Source organism: Aspergillus luchuensis, chromosome 5, assembly GCF_016861625.1.
Source record: "Aspergillus luchuensis IFO 4308 DNA, chromosome 5, nearly complete sequence".
NCBI lineage: Eukaryota > Fungi > Ascomycota > Eurotiomycetes > Eurotiales > Aspergillaceae > Aspergillus > Aspergillus luchuensis.
In genome coordinates, this window is record NC_054853.1 from 982398 (window position 1) to 994663 (window position 12266).

At 50.4% G+C, this 12266-nt stretch overlaps 6 protein-coding genes across 6 annotated transcripts; 1 reads left to right on the forward strand and 5 right to left on the reverse strand.

Annotated features, from left to right (window-relative positions):
* Window positions 1-31: 31 nt before the first annotated feature.
* Window positions 32-229, reverse strand: AKAW2_50346A (uncharacterized protein; the record flags this gene model as incomplete). Its single annotated transcript, XM_041690154.1, has 1 exon — window positions 32-229. The coding sequence occupies one exon, from the start codon at window positions 227-229 to the stop codon at window positions 32-34; it is 198 nt and encodes a 65-aa protein (XP_041543767.1).
* A 1717-nt stretch (window positions 230-1946) lies between these two features.
* On the forward strand, window positions 1947-2549 carry AKAW2_50347S (uncharacterized protein; the record flags this gene model as incomplete). Its single annotated transcript, XM_041690155.1, has 1 exon — window positions 1947-2549. One exon carries the CDS (start codon window positions 1947-1949, stop codon window positions 2547-2549), a length of 603 nt encoding a protein of 200 aa, XP_041543768.1.
* Window positions 2550-3995: 1446 nt separating this feature from the next.
* Window positions 3996-5229, reverse strand: AKAW2_50348A (uncharacterized protein; the record flags this gene model as incomplete). Its single annotated transcript, XM_041690156.1, has 8 exons — window positions 3996-4241; window positions 4293-4364; window positions 4415-4447; window positions 4502-4510; window positions 4793-4897; window positions 4958-5021; window positions 5080-5157; window positions 5216-5229. The coding sequence occupies 8 exons, from the start codon at window positions 5227-5229 to the stop codon at window positions 3996-3998; spliced, it is 621 nt and encodes a 206-aa protein (XP_041543769.1).
* Window positions 5230-7719: 2490 nt separating this feature from the next.
* On the reverse strand, window positions 7720-8385 carry AKAW2_50349A (DUF3716 domain-containing protein; the record flags this gene model as incomplete). The annotated part of the gene is made up of 1 exon (XM_041690158.1): window positions 7720-8385. The coding sequence occupies one exon, from the start codon at window positions 8383-8385 to the stop codon at window positions 7720-7722; it is 666 nt and encodes a 221-aa protein (XP_041543770.1).
* A 682-nt stretch (window positions 8386-9067) lies between these two features.
* On the reverse strand, window positions 9068-9770 carry AKAW2_50350A (uncharacterized protein; the record flags this gene model as incomplete). Its single annotated transcript, XM_041690159.1, has 3 exons — window positions 9068-9117; window positions 9180-9356; window positions 9410-9770. The coding sequence occupies 3 exons, from the start codon at window positions 9768-9770 to the stop codon at window positions 9068-9070; spliced, it is 588 nt and encodes a 195-aa protein (XP_041543771.1).
* A 425-nt stretch (window positions 9771-10195) lies between these two features.
* Window positions 10196-11513, reverse strand: AKAW2_50351A (Clr5 domain-containing protein; the record flags this gene model as incomplete). Its single annotated transcript, XM_041690160.1, has 3 exons — window positions 10196-10447; window positions 10498-10966; window positions 11020-11513. 3 exons carry the CDS (start codon window positions 11511-11513, stop codon window positions 10196-10198), a joined length of 1215 nt encoding a protein of 404 aa, XP_041543772.1.
* Between the last annotated feature and the right edge of the window lie 753 nt (window positions 11514-12266).

Genomic DNA, 12266 nt, shown 5'->3' on the forward strand with positions numbered 1-12266 from the left:
CTGATATTTTCTACATCCAAAGGATGATACATTACGCCTGGCGTTGTGTTGTCTTCGAGTCGTGCAGGCCGGCATGGGCGGCCTCAGTAAAGCTGACGCTGTCAGGAAGCGGGCGGACGCTGACTTCGCTCCGTGCATAGGTCCCAATTCCCTCCTCTACCATCGACACACGAGCTCGAACCCCGACCTTAAACTGGTTCATGCAGGCAGCTTCTATACGAGTGACCATGCTGGCGCACGTCTGTTCCACTGGGTCTCCAGGTATACTGCCGAAAAGTCTCCAAAAAGTCTTGGATATTCAATCCCACGGCCCGAACCTTGATCTCACGTTCCTCTACTGAAATAACGCCACAACCTCCTGGAGAAGCGGGTGAGTAATTAAACAATAGATGCAGAACAGTGTTTCTCCTAACGATCACGCGTGATAGGTTGCGTCTCCCTTTCCGTGTGTCCACCTCAATCACGGTCCCAATACCCAGACTTGTCATTTTTTTCTTTCTTTTTCTTTTTTCTTTTTTTTTTTCTTTTCTAAAAAAAGCATGTTGGAGAAGGACAGGCTGATTGTTTGCCCCATCATTGTGCGCTCTGCCCTGGGAGACGATCACGGCATTCACCCAGATGCTTTGGATGTGGCCGTTGAAGACGAGTGATCTGATGAGCCGGCGGAACGAAATGATGATATGGTTTCCTCGACATCGATGTCGAGTGGGAGAGCGGTTGTGGTTTGCTTGAGAAGCCAGAAACATCGCTGACCGCTCCTATAGGACGATTTCTGTACTGCCAAAGTTAATACTGAACCTTTGCTGCACGGTACCGACAAGGAGGGACAATTTTTGCGAATATAGCCGATTGACGGACGATAAACTGACGTCCACTCTGCGCAAGCTGGCGAGAAATATGGGCGGGTGTGTCCTCCAGCGCCCAGAACACCGATGATCGATCTCTTTATGATAATATGACTCCAACAAAACGGCCAAATCATGTATTGCAATTCTAACTACCTATGGCCTCTATCACGAGAACAACTGGTACATAGGCGTCTCCGGTCTGTCCCCTTTTAATGGTCATCCACTGACAAAATGTAGGCCGCACCTCACAATCCCAAAGGAAATCATGAAACGAATTATTTGTCGAATATTTAGCGGTAGGAAGTACAACATGAAAGCACCCTCGCGGTGTATTGACAATAGACGGGGTCTGAAACTGACGCGTATTATGCCTGAGGCAATAATGGAATGGTGAGTAAGCTGGTAAACAAACCAGACACGCATTCTCTCCAGCACTCTGTTCCCCGCGCCCGCCAAACACCCCCCAACGTTGTTGAATTAATTATACTCGATTATCTACTGAGTGTTCATTTCAAACAGGGATGGAGGTTAACGATAACCGAACAGCGACGTCAAATCGAAGAACAACAAAGGCTGCGAGAAGCGGCAGAGCGCCGCGAAGAGGAAGAGAGACTAGCACAAGAAGCGGCAGAACGGCGAGTGCAACCAAACACAGTTTTGTGCCTCCTTGGTCGTTGCCACCATTCTCTGTCCCAAGCTACTGCATCCCAGTTGAGGCAGATGTGACCTTCGCGACCCTCGCAACCCTCGCGACTCAGGGATCATCTACGCCAAGCACATCGTCCTGTGGCTTGACTTCCCCCAACTATTAGGAATTCTGGGGGGAGTTCGACCGCACCGCTGCCTTTCCCTCTCGCCCCTTATTCCCTTCTGATACCCAAATCGATGATGTCGTTACAGATATCCAGAACAGACCGCTTTATTTAGAGCGTCTCTTCGGAATATTGGCCGAGACACGGTAGACAACTTTGTCGAAAGGGTCATTGAAGCTTTGCGAGACGATGGACGCCTTCAACGTGAGTTTGGCATCTAAGGCCGAGTCACCTTCTACGATCGCACAAACCGTCGGAAACTTCGCTGGAGAACAGCCTGGAGCAAATGATTCTTGAGGACGCACGGACACCCCAACGACCGGGGAACACGAGGCTTGGAAGAGGCCGAGGCAGGGGAGGAGGAGCCGCGCGGCGACAGAGGAGGGATGGCACTGCGCGACGACGCAATCGGCGCGCCGACCAGTTCTGCGTGCACCTCGTGGCAGATGAACGGCAAATACCCATGTATGCAGTGGAGTTCAAAGCGCCGCACAAAGTGACCATTCCCGAACTGGTGGCGGGTCTGCACCCCATGGACTTGGCTCGCGATGTCATAGACCAGGAAGGCGAGACATTTGGATTCTATGCCACCCGCCTTGTCGCGGCCGTGGTCACTCAGATATTCTCATCCATGATCGACAGTGGCGTTCGATACGCTACCTCCGCACAGGGGAGGCTTTCGTTTTCCTCCATACCCCACAGGATGATCCCACCATTATTCAATATTTCTTGTGTATTCCGAATCAAGGTGCACAGGTGGATGTGTAGGCGGACGATGAAGTGCGCCTCCACCGGACTGCCATCGGTCAGGTGCTTGCATTCACCCTTCAAGCGCTGGCCGTTGAACCTCCGACTCAACATTGGCACGATGTGGCAGACGACCAGCTAACAAGCTGGAAGGTTGAATATCTCGACGTGTTGAGAGGAATTCCCGAAACTCTCCGTAAAGACCCGCCGGTGTCTAATTATCGGCCCTCTCACTGGATACCAGATCGGAAAATACACGACACACGCGCTCGTGCTCGCGCTCGTTGTCAACCGGGCGCAGCTACACCGAAGCACTCGTCCACTGAAGGCAGCGGCAGTGATCAAGCATCGCATTCGCCATCTGCTGCAGCCGCGTCGCGCATCCGATCGAGCCGCGCCCAAGGCAACCACCACCAATCCACCCGGGGAGGTGAGAGGACACGAGCCGGCCGAGACCAGAAACAGACCTCTCGGCAAGACGGACATTCTACGCGACCATACTGCACCATGGCCTGCATCCGCGGCTTGGCCAACCGAGAACCACTGGATCAGAATTGCCCCTACTGGGAACTCCACGGTGGTTCGAGACACTCCATCGGACCGCAGGAGTTCACACGCCAGCTCCATTGTCAACTGGCCCGAGATCGGGAGCTTGGATTTGAACAGCTGCACGTGTGTGGTCGGACGGAATATCTCATCAAAGCCACCCTCCTTTCCCGCGGATACACGGTGATCCTGAAAGCAACGACTGTGGAGAAGCAGCATCGCCTTCAAACGGAAGTGGACAATTATCGCCGGCTCCGGAACTTGCAGGGACAATACATCCCTGTCTGTCTTGGGGACTTTAAGCCTCGCTTCCGAGATAACGAGCAGTGCGAATGTGGAGCGACAGAAACCGTGGTCCATGTATTAATAGACTGCCCGCGGCTGAGTGCCCTACGGCAAGAATTGCGGCAGAAAATCGGAGGCGTGTTCAACAACGTTTCAGATATGCTAGGAGGAGTAGGCCAAGGTAAGGAAGTCAAGTTGGAAGATGCCACGCAGAACGGTAGCGTCCTAGGGGCGGTACTGGATTTTGCAGAGGCGTCGCAGAGGTTTCGAAGTCGCGCGCCACGAGGGCGGCAGAACAGAACACCAGGAAACGGCCAACACAGGCCTTGACGAGGCTCCAAATTCGTCAGGAAAGTAATAGTCTACAGTTAATGGATGTACATAGAGAGTAGATAGTGGTTCCCTGCATATCGCTTAGGGTGTTGTTTCCCCCCACTGGACTAAAATACGAATCCACACCTAGCCTAGTGGGTTATGGTTTAGAATCCAACTTAAGACGAGGGGCCAGCGTATTGAATAATCATCATCATCATCATCTACTGTAAGTACTCTCAGCCCATCAGTATCTATTCAATACTTTCTAGCGCAGGTTATGGAGTAGTCTAAGCTAAACATAAGCCTAGGCCATTGAATAGAATAAGCTATCTGAAAGTCTAAGCATTACCGGAGTATCCTATACCTAGGCTATTAGCCAGCCTGGGCTAATGAAGGGAGTATATTATCTATCAAAACTTTCTAGCACAGGCTATGAAGTAGTCTAAGCGGGGCCCGGCTGAAGATTATTCAATCGAGAGCTCTCAGTGCCCGCGGTAGTGTCCTCCACGCTGTCTCTCCCCATAGACGATGAGCGCTCGGGCGACGGCATAAAACCATTATGGTAACTAGTCGAGGGCATCGATGGAGATGGCGACATATCGTCTCCATCATTGGGGCGAAGTAGGCTAGCGAAATACTGAACAATCTGGCGATTATTCGTTGCCCGACCAGCAATAAACAGCGCAAACTGTATACCACTTAGTCTGAAATCGCTCAAGTACGATGGCTTAACTGTTACCAGAGATCTGTCCACATCTTCTCGACTTCCCCCGTTTTCCTTCCATTCATTCAGAGCTCGATTAAGAGCCCGCTGCGATTAGATTAGCATCGATACGACCATGTTGCACAGCTGTAACTGACCGTTTTGGCTTCGATTTCTTGCTTGAGTTCAGCCTGCATCGTCTCGTAAGAATTTGGAGTCTCGTTATGATAAAGAGGGCCCGGCACCTGATATTTCTAAGACCGACCTGAACCAACAGTCGCATCTGTCGAACGGGATAGGTGATGGCCAGGGGAACCAAAGCGCCACAGTGTTGCTGACCCAGTGGTATGGTTCATCACACAAAACTTACTAACCCCTGTCAACCTCCCTCAAATAGCGCCAACTCTCCCATCGGTATTTCCCCTATCGACCACGTCTTCTGCGGTTCTAGTTTGAAGGTGCCGTGTCTGATGACACTGATAGAAGATATACAGTATCAGCACCTTCAGTTGTCATATATATCACCTCTCAGTAACCTTTGGCATCCAGAGAATTAATTTTGGTACAAAGGCTTCAAGCCAAGCATTAATGTGGACAGTTGGATCAAAGAGAAGCGGACCGGTAAGTTGATATTGTGTGACCTGCTCAGATACAGGATCAGTCTAATGACTCTCAGGCCCCCAACATGACCAGCCCCATACCGTCTCGAGACCAAGACCCTTGGCTTGTCCAGCTGACCGAACAAATGTATTCCTACTGGGCTGACTGCCAGAATCCCCGCAATTATACCCATCTACTCCAAGCGCAGCTTGATTGCAGCCACAGGGAAATGGCGAGATGCCACCGAAACAATATTATGGAATGCCACAAGTGTGCCCAGGCTGTGTCCGACTTAATGCAGCTATAGGACCAGTTTCGACGTCTCAGTGAAATGCTACTTGAAGGGGCGGAAAACTTACCAGGCCCGGTTCATCTTTTCTTGGAATTGGAGACCAGGATCGAAGAAAAGGCTAGCAAGAAGCAGAGAGGTGAACACTCGAGGCACTTGCCTTTCAGCAGTTTTATCAGCTGATTCCGTCACCCATTCCACCTGAGCGGCTGCGTTCAGGAGAGGCCCCTAATCGGGGAAACGTAACGTTGAGGCGGTGGTAATTTCGCCTGTTCGCGGGGTCAACCTGGCCAAGGAGATCTTCCCACGCTTGTTCCGCGTCCATCGACGCTAAGAACGAGTCATAAAAGCGAAAACACCGAAAAGTAAATCCGCGTGACCACCGTCGGCGGCGCTGTCTGCCGGCCGTGCCGGTGCCCAATGAAATCAAGGTACCAGGCACTGGGTTTGACGCCCACATGAATGGCGTTTCAGCCCGACAGATCAAAGCTGGTTGGTTGTGCTTAAGGCCCCCGTCCACACAGCTCCCAACACCATCAATCTGAATAGGAGGGAGTAATCTGGCTTTTATGGAGCTCAATCCGAAATCTCTGGAATAGGAGACTGACGTTGGTGCTGCAGTTGTTGCTCTCGCACTACGGCGGAGTCAGCTTCCTGCTTTGGGTTGAAGTCAACTATTTGTTGACCTACCATTGCCATACTCGGGGCTCATTTTCCGGGTCTGGTGCTGTGTAGACCCGATAGTAACCACCTGATTGGGCCAATGGCGCAATCCCAGTGGTTTGCATCGCATATGCCATCCAAGCAACATTGCCCCGGGGGGTCGATCATCCGCCGGTAATTAATCAGCAGCACTGACTGATTGGCCACAGCCGTCTTAGCAACTTTAGTGCCCGAAACCGGCTGGACGTCAAACATGCCCTGGTCGACACCGAATTCCTTTTGCAATAGCTCAACCCATTGGCCTGCGTCATACCAACCGTCCTTCCACCAGCAGCAAATGGTCTGGATAAATTTATTCCAGGTGGTTCGTGGAGGAGGATGACGTTGAAAGAATCGTACTATAAGATCGGCTAGTGTTTGCTGGCATTCGCTAATAGGTCGGCGTTGGCGGAATGCCTTCAGTACGGCAATGCCCCCTGTGTGCCATTAGTAGTTGAACTCGGATATGAGTTGTCATAGAATCCTATTACCGCTTGTCCCAAATGCTACATCAACCGTGTCTTGAACGAGACATCCAGGGCCAAGAATTTGTTGTTGCATATATCACAGAAACCGCAGGGGCATGATAGCCCGAACGCCGCCTCCGTCAATAGTGCTTGAACCGACGCAGTGGGTGGTAGCACTCTGACCAAGATGTCTGTAGCCTTCTGACAAAGGGCACAGCTGCTGACAGAGTACTCATACTCCGCTCCTTCCACCGGAAAACCGTACCACGCCGCACATACATCACAGTAAGCATGGCCACATGGCAAGGTGGGAGAGCACAGACCGTTCGCTCTCTTATCTGCGTACCCAGGCGTAGATCATTTCCAGGGCTTTGATTGGCTCTATAGGGACCAGACCTAAGGGCAAACTACAGTAAACCCCCTTCCTTTTCATATTAAGTATATGTATAGGTTTTCTAGGATTTCAGTAGTTTCCCATTCAGGGCTAGTAATACATGGGAGACGGGTATTGCGGCTGGTAAGAGTCTTGGACAAACAGTATCTTACACAAACCCATAACTTTGATGCGGCTCGCCCAATAAAATAACGACGTTAGCGTCTTGGCAGTGAGATACAGAAACAATAATGATTGTGTTTGTTGGTCAAGCCAATCTCGAGAGCTACCGCTTCCTTCGCCAGCCGGTCAGCCTCGTCGTTTCCGGGATCGTTGCAATGCCTTGGCACCCATTGGAGGCGAACTGGAATTCCTCGCGCATCATTTCGGGAGGCTACCTGCAGTATGGCTCGGATGATTCGCCGGCCGGACCTGTTGGACGGGCTACGAATTGCTTGTAGCGCTGACATGCTGTCGCTTAGAATGGCTGCGGGATGTTCCACTCTGTCTAAATGGCTTTGCCTCTTCCAAGTTACCTGAAGAACCAGGCTGATGGCGTAGAAGAAAGCCATGAGCTCGGCTGCGTATACCGACCAGTGTTCCATTGAACCAATGCTGACTTGTCGCGATTCCGAGATTTGCAGGTCTTCGTTGAGGGCTACTGCTGCGGCCCCTAGGTGGTTCTGCTGGCCGGATGCATCGGAGAAACCGTAGTTCCGGGTATGCCTACGGCGGTTAATAGCGGCCATCGGGCAAAAACGATTTTCATGGTGTTTACTGCCGGCAGAATTAGTGTGTAGCTGATTGGATCATGTAGCTTATCTAACATACCTATCTAAACTTATCTATATGAAGCTGTACGTACACCATTGGATGACTTGCTTAGCTTCGCCATACAGATGGCTACTAGTCCTGAGCACCACGAAGAGGTGCAAGTCTTGCCCAGGGTGTTGTACACAGGTATCCCGTACAACTGGGGTGCAGGTGCAGGTGCAGGTGTATGTTGACAATTAAGGAAATAGTTGTACGTACCTAATCATCATCGATGATGATGGGCTCATCATCAACGATAGTAATAACCGGCACCTCCTCGACGTCCGGATCCTCCTCCTTGATTGGAGGATCCGGACGTCGAGGAGGTGCCGGTACGATAACCACTTCTTCCTCCTCCCCCTCTTCCCCCACGACGATCGGATCCGTACGAGAGGCCCCCGGTGCGGGCAATCCCCTGCCGATGACAGGCATAGGAGGCTGAGCTTCCCGCAAGGCACCCCATGCTGAATCTCGGACGGTACAGCTGACACCGGCATCAGGCCATTTGCAGTTGGCGCAAATACCGCCGAACGCGCCTGGTAAATGGCGACATTCTCGGAAAACGCCCCCCGTACCATCACGGCATCTGGAACACGGGGCTGGCGGACGAGTTCCCTGAGATTGTATCAGCAGGGCATTGATGTAGCTTGCTCGATGCATTGCAATCTGATGAGCATGGATCCGGCCGTGTCGGAACTCAACAGACCGTGCCCCTGGCCGGGCAAGCAACTGCAGTCCTACATCGGTATGCACGAACGGTCTCAGTCGACCTAGATCCCTTGCAGGTATCGTAGGATTGGCACCGACCGGGAGCCCCTCGTACAACGACGCCCAGTATCGTTCGAGGTCGGGGGGGGACGGGCGGACGGCGGCCGGCGGGCACATTGGGAAGAAAGGGAGGAGACGCGGCGGTTGTTGTTGTTGTTGTTATTGTTGTCACTGTACGGACACATTATAGAGTCAGTTTTGTCCTGTACAATAGAGATAGGATAGATAGATAGGAAATCAAGCTCAGTAATCTGTTTTTGATCATCTAACACGTACGAAGACATTGTGGTGGTGGTGGTGATAGTAGTAGTAGTGATAGTAGTAGTAGTAGTGGTAGTAGTAGTAGTGGTAGTAGTAGTGGACGTGTTAGTGGAAGGCAGAGGTGGAAGATAGAGATTACTTAGTAGATTCAAACTAACACTGTATTCACTGTTTTAACTGTTTGTTTCCTATTTTGTACGTACAGAGGCCATATTATCGTGGACCCTACTCTGCCTGCCCTAGCCTGCCGTACGAACCCATGATCCTGCTATCTAGTAGAGTAGTGTGTAATCAAAGACCTGATGGCCCATATTCAGCCGCCCGATTCTTGTCATCCTCCCTGATCACATATCTCTTCCTCGTACGATGAGGTGGAGAGGGAGACTGGGATAGCTGATGCTTTAATGAAGCATCTAAAGCCTCTATCTCAGCATCCAGAGTATCAAGATCATCCTGATCTTCTTGTACGGTCGATCCCTCTTGTACGACTGACTCCTCCTCTTCAATGATTTCCTTCTTGATCTTGGTCTCCTCTGCCTCATCTGTAGTAGAGGAAGGTACTGTACGACGCTAAATGATCACATAGACCTGGTACGATGCACCGGTAAGCGTGAACCACTTCTCTAAGAAGTCCGAGGCCTTCATATTACCTCTGGCTGTTGGAGACAGAAAGACTGGTTGTTTCTTCACAATCCCTGTTGATAAACGGAAGCGATCCCTAGTACTGCGTACGTACGTACTGCTGGTCATTGAGGAAAGCAGCTCATCTCGGAGGAAGTCATCGAGGCCACGAAGTACGTAGTTATTGATATAAGTCTGTACCTGTTCTGTAGAATAACAAGATTAGCATCGTACGAGTGTTAAGAATAGGAAGTCAAACCTAGTAGAGTACATGTAGTAATTGGAATATCATCTTCAGATTCCCCTTCCTGTATGTTGTACAGGTAGAAATGAATGATAATCTTCATACCAGCTGGCTCTTTTGAAGACTTCTTGCGCAAGAGAGCTTTCTGGCGGACATTCTCTCCTCCGAATACTGTCGTACGAGGACCACCACCAGATGAGGTAGTCGGTACGTACAAGCCAGATTGTACAGGTTGTGGCTCAGGTGATGCAGTAAGATCAATATGAGCAGTCCGCCTAGATGCAGGATTGACTGCCTGGCAGGTCGGACATTGTAGAAAATGAGCAGGATGAGGTTGGCCAGTAGCAGAACAGTAGGCAGTCCAGGGAAGAGCCATTTTGTATGAGAGATGCCTTGTACGAGCAATGCCTTGTACGAAAGATGTTGATTTCCATTCTGTACGGGGAAGAGCAGGATCTTAAGACTTTGAATAAGCGGTGAAGTAGAAATAATAGCAAACAAAGAATATACAGCCATCACGGATAGCTACTCTGATTCCTGTTGTTCGATCCAATCAAAGGCCCCGGTTGGCGCCTCGGATAGTGTCAGGTCAGGCTTAGTGTCCGATCTCATGTGTGTTATCACCCGCTCCCGTAAGCCAAGGTAGATCGTACGAAAAGGGGCTTCCGCTTCATCCGGACGGACTGGTGGTGGCTTTTCAGGGTCAAAGCCCAGCCCCAGTAGGATCCCCTGACACCATTCCAAAGTCTCTGCAGGTAGATACTCAGCCATATTCCAGCCTTGTACGGAGTCCCTTAGCTGCTAGAGAGACTCTTCATGTACAAGAAGACCATGGTTGATTGTATGTTCTGGATGATAATAATTCATGAACGGCCGACCAGAGACAACATGTGGCCTCTCTCGTTGCTTCCGGATGCTGTGTTGGTTCCAGGTATGTACGTACGACGAGACCTGTGTCCGAAGAATAGGCATGTAGACTGCGTACAAAGCAATCTGATCTGGAATCACATCTTTAGAGAAGTCTCCTACTTCAATCAAGGCCTTGAAGTAGTTCTATATTAGTTAGTACAGAAGTAATCAAGGATTGGTCCGTTTGTACGTACGCGATATCGAAAAAGTAATGATTTACTTAGCTGTGCCCACCAAGACTCAATTCTCTGATTTGCAGTACTGGATCCAAAGATATAACACTGTGTTGCCTCAATCTCTGGCTCGTACGCTCTTCGAAGATAGCAGTGAGCTTTAGCAAGCAAAGATGTCTCCGATCCATGGTCCGAACGGATCTGATTGCAGATAATCTTCCGTTCATGTATAGTGTCAAGATATTGCCGTACAACACTGACTGACGTACGAGTATCGATGCCAATATAGATCCAGATGATATAGCGAGAGTTCGCGTCAATGGCCGCGTAGATTTGGATGCCATACGGATCTAGCTTCATATAACCGTCCACGGACCAGATCATATCTGGTCCAGGGACGATATATGAGCCACGACTTCGCTGCATGTCATTCTTCCGTTGTTGTATAGCCTCAGGTGCGATCGTACGGTAGATATCATGTAGCCGATATCTACAAGACCTCAGTTAGTAAGAAATCAATGTACAATGATCCTCTATACAGACCTTGGAATAATAAGATATTCACCACGCATATGAGCAAATAAAAGCTCTCGTCCGTAGCCTTGGATAGTCCCTTCATTATATGCTTCAAGCAGGTGCTTCGTAGCTATATCATCATGGAGTTGACGCTCAGTAGAATCATCTGTTCGTCGGACGAGGCCTTGCTCCGTACGGATTCGTCGAAGTGTTCGTGAAGAGACAGTGTATCCTTCAGCCCGTACAGTACGTAGAATCTCTGCATCGGAGAGGCACCTCTCAAAGAACAACTCCTTGATCCGGCTGTGTAGAGAAGAATCAGTGGTAGCCGTACGATCGCGCTTGCTAACACCCCAACCACTCAACCTGGTCTTGATTGTACGCTCGCCGACTCGTACGTGATATCGTGCCTCAATAATAGAGGCAATACGAGCTGTAGAATGGTCCTCATGGAACAGACTAATAATGTCAGCCTTGTACGGCTCAAGATCAATAGCTGGACGTACCATGATCAACAACATGATGAACAAATAAAGCACTGTACGTAGAGTGATGATAAACATCATCAAGCGGTGAGGCCAGCGGTGAGCGTACTTCAACACTAAAAATTGTTTTTGCCCGATGGCCGCTATTAACCGCCGTAGTATGCCCCGTCTGGCCGCGGCGTTTTTCTTTGCCTGTTCCCGGTCCGGTTCGATCTCGATCTCAGCAAACGTTTGGACTCGTCAGGGCGCTAGTGGTGTGGGCGCCAGAAACAACAAGCGTAGGGAGGCTCGCGGTCACCTGTGGCAAAGCCTTAACAAACCGGGTTGATTCCAGAACCATCTTCCAGCTAGCATTTCTGCTCAGACAGTTAACTTTGGCCGTCTCCATCGGCAGAACCCCAGCCCATAAGGTTGTGCTGCGGTGAACATTTCTGGAGTTTGCACCTTAAGCCAGCCGCACGGGCGATAGCATAATGGGCGATGCCGCGCCAGGAAGCTCCCGGGGACCTGGGTACGAATCAGGCATAATACTCTCCCTCTCTAGGCCAATCGGCACGCGCATCCGTCCTCTCAAGCCACCACAGTGTCTCCGCAGGCCGATCTAGTGAGATGAGTTGGCGATATCACATCGCTGCGGTCCAAATACGAGTTGGAAGCGTAAATGCTGGCACTTATTGGCAGAGAATTGGTCACTCTTCTTTCACATTGACGTAATCAACGTTTCGGCAGGCCCTCCCCATGTAGAAGATACCTTTGCAGATCTATTATATCTCAATCAATACAACGTTT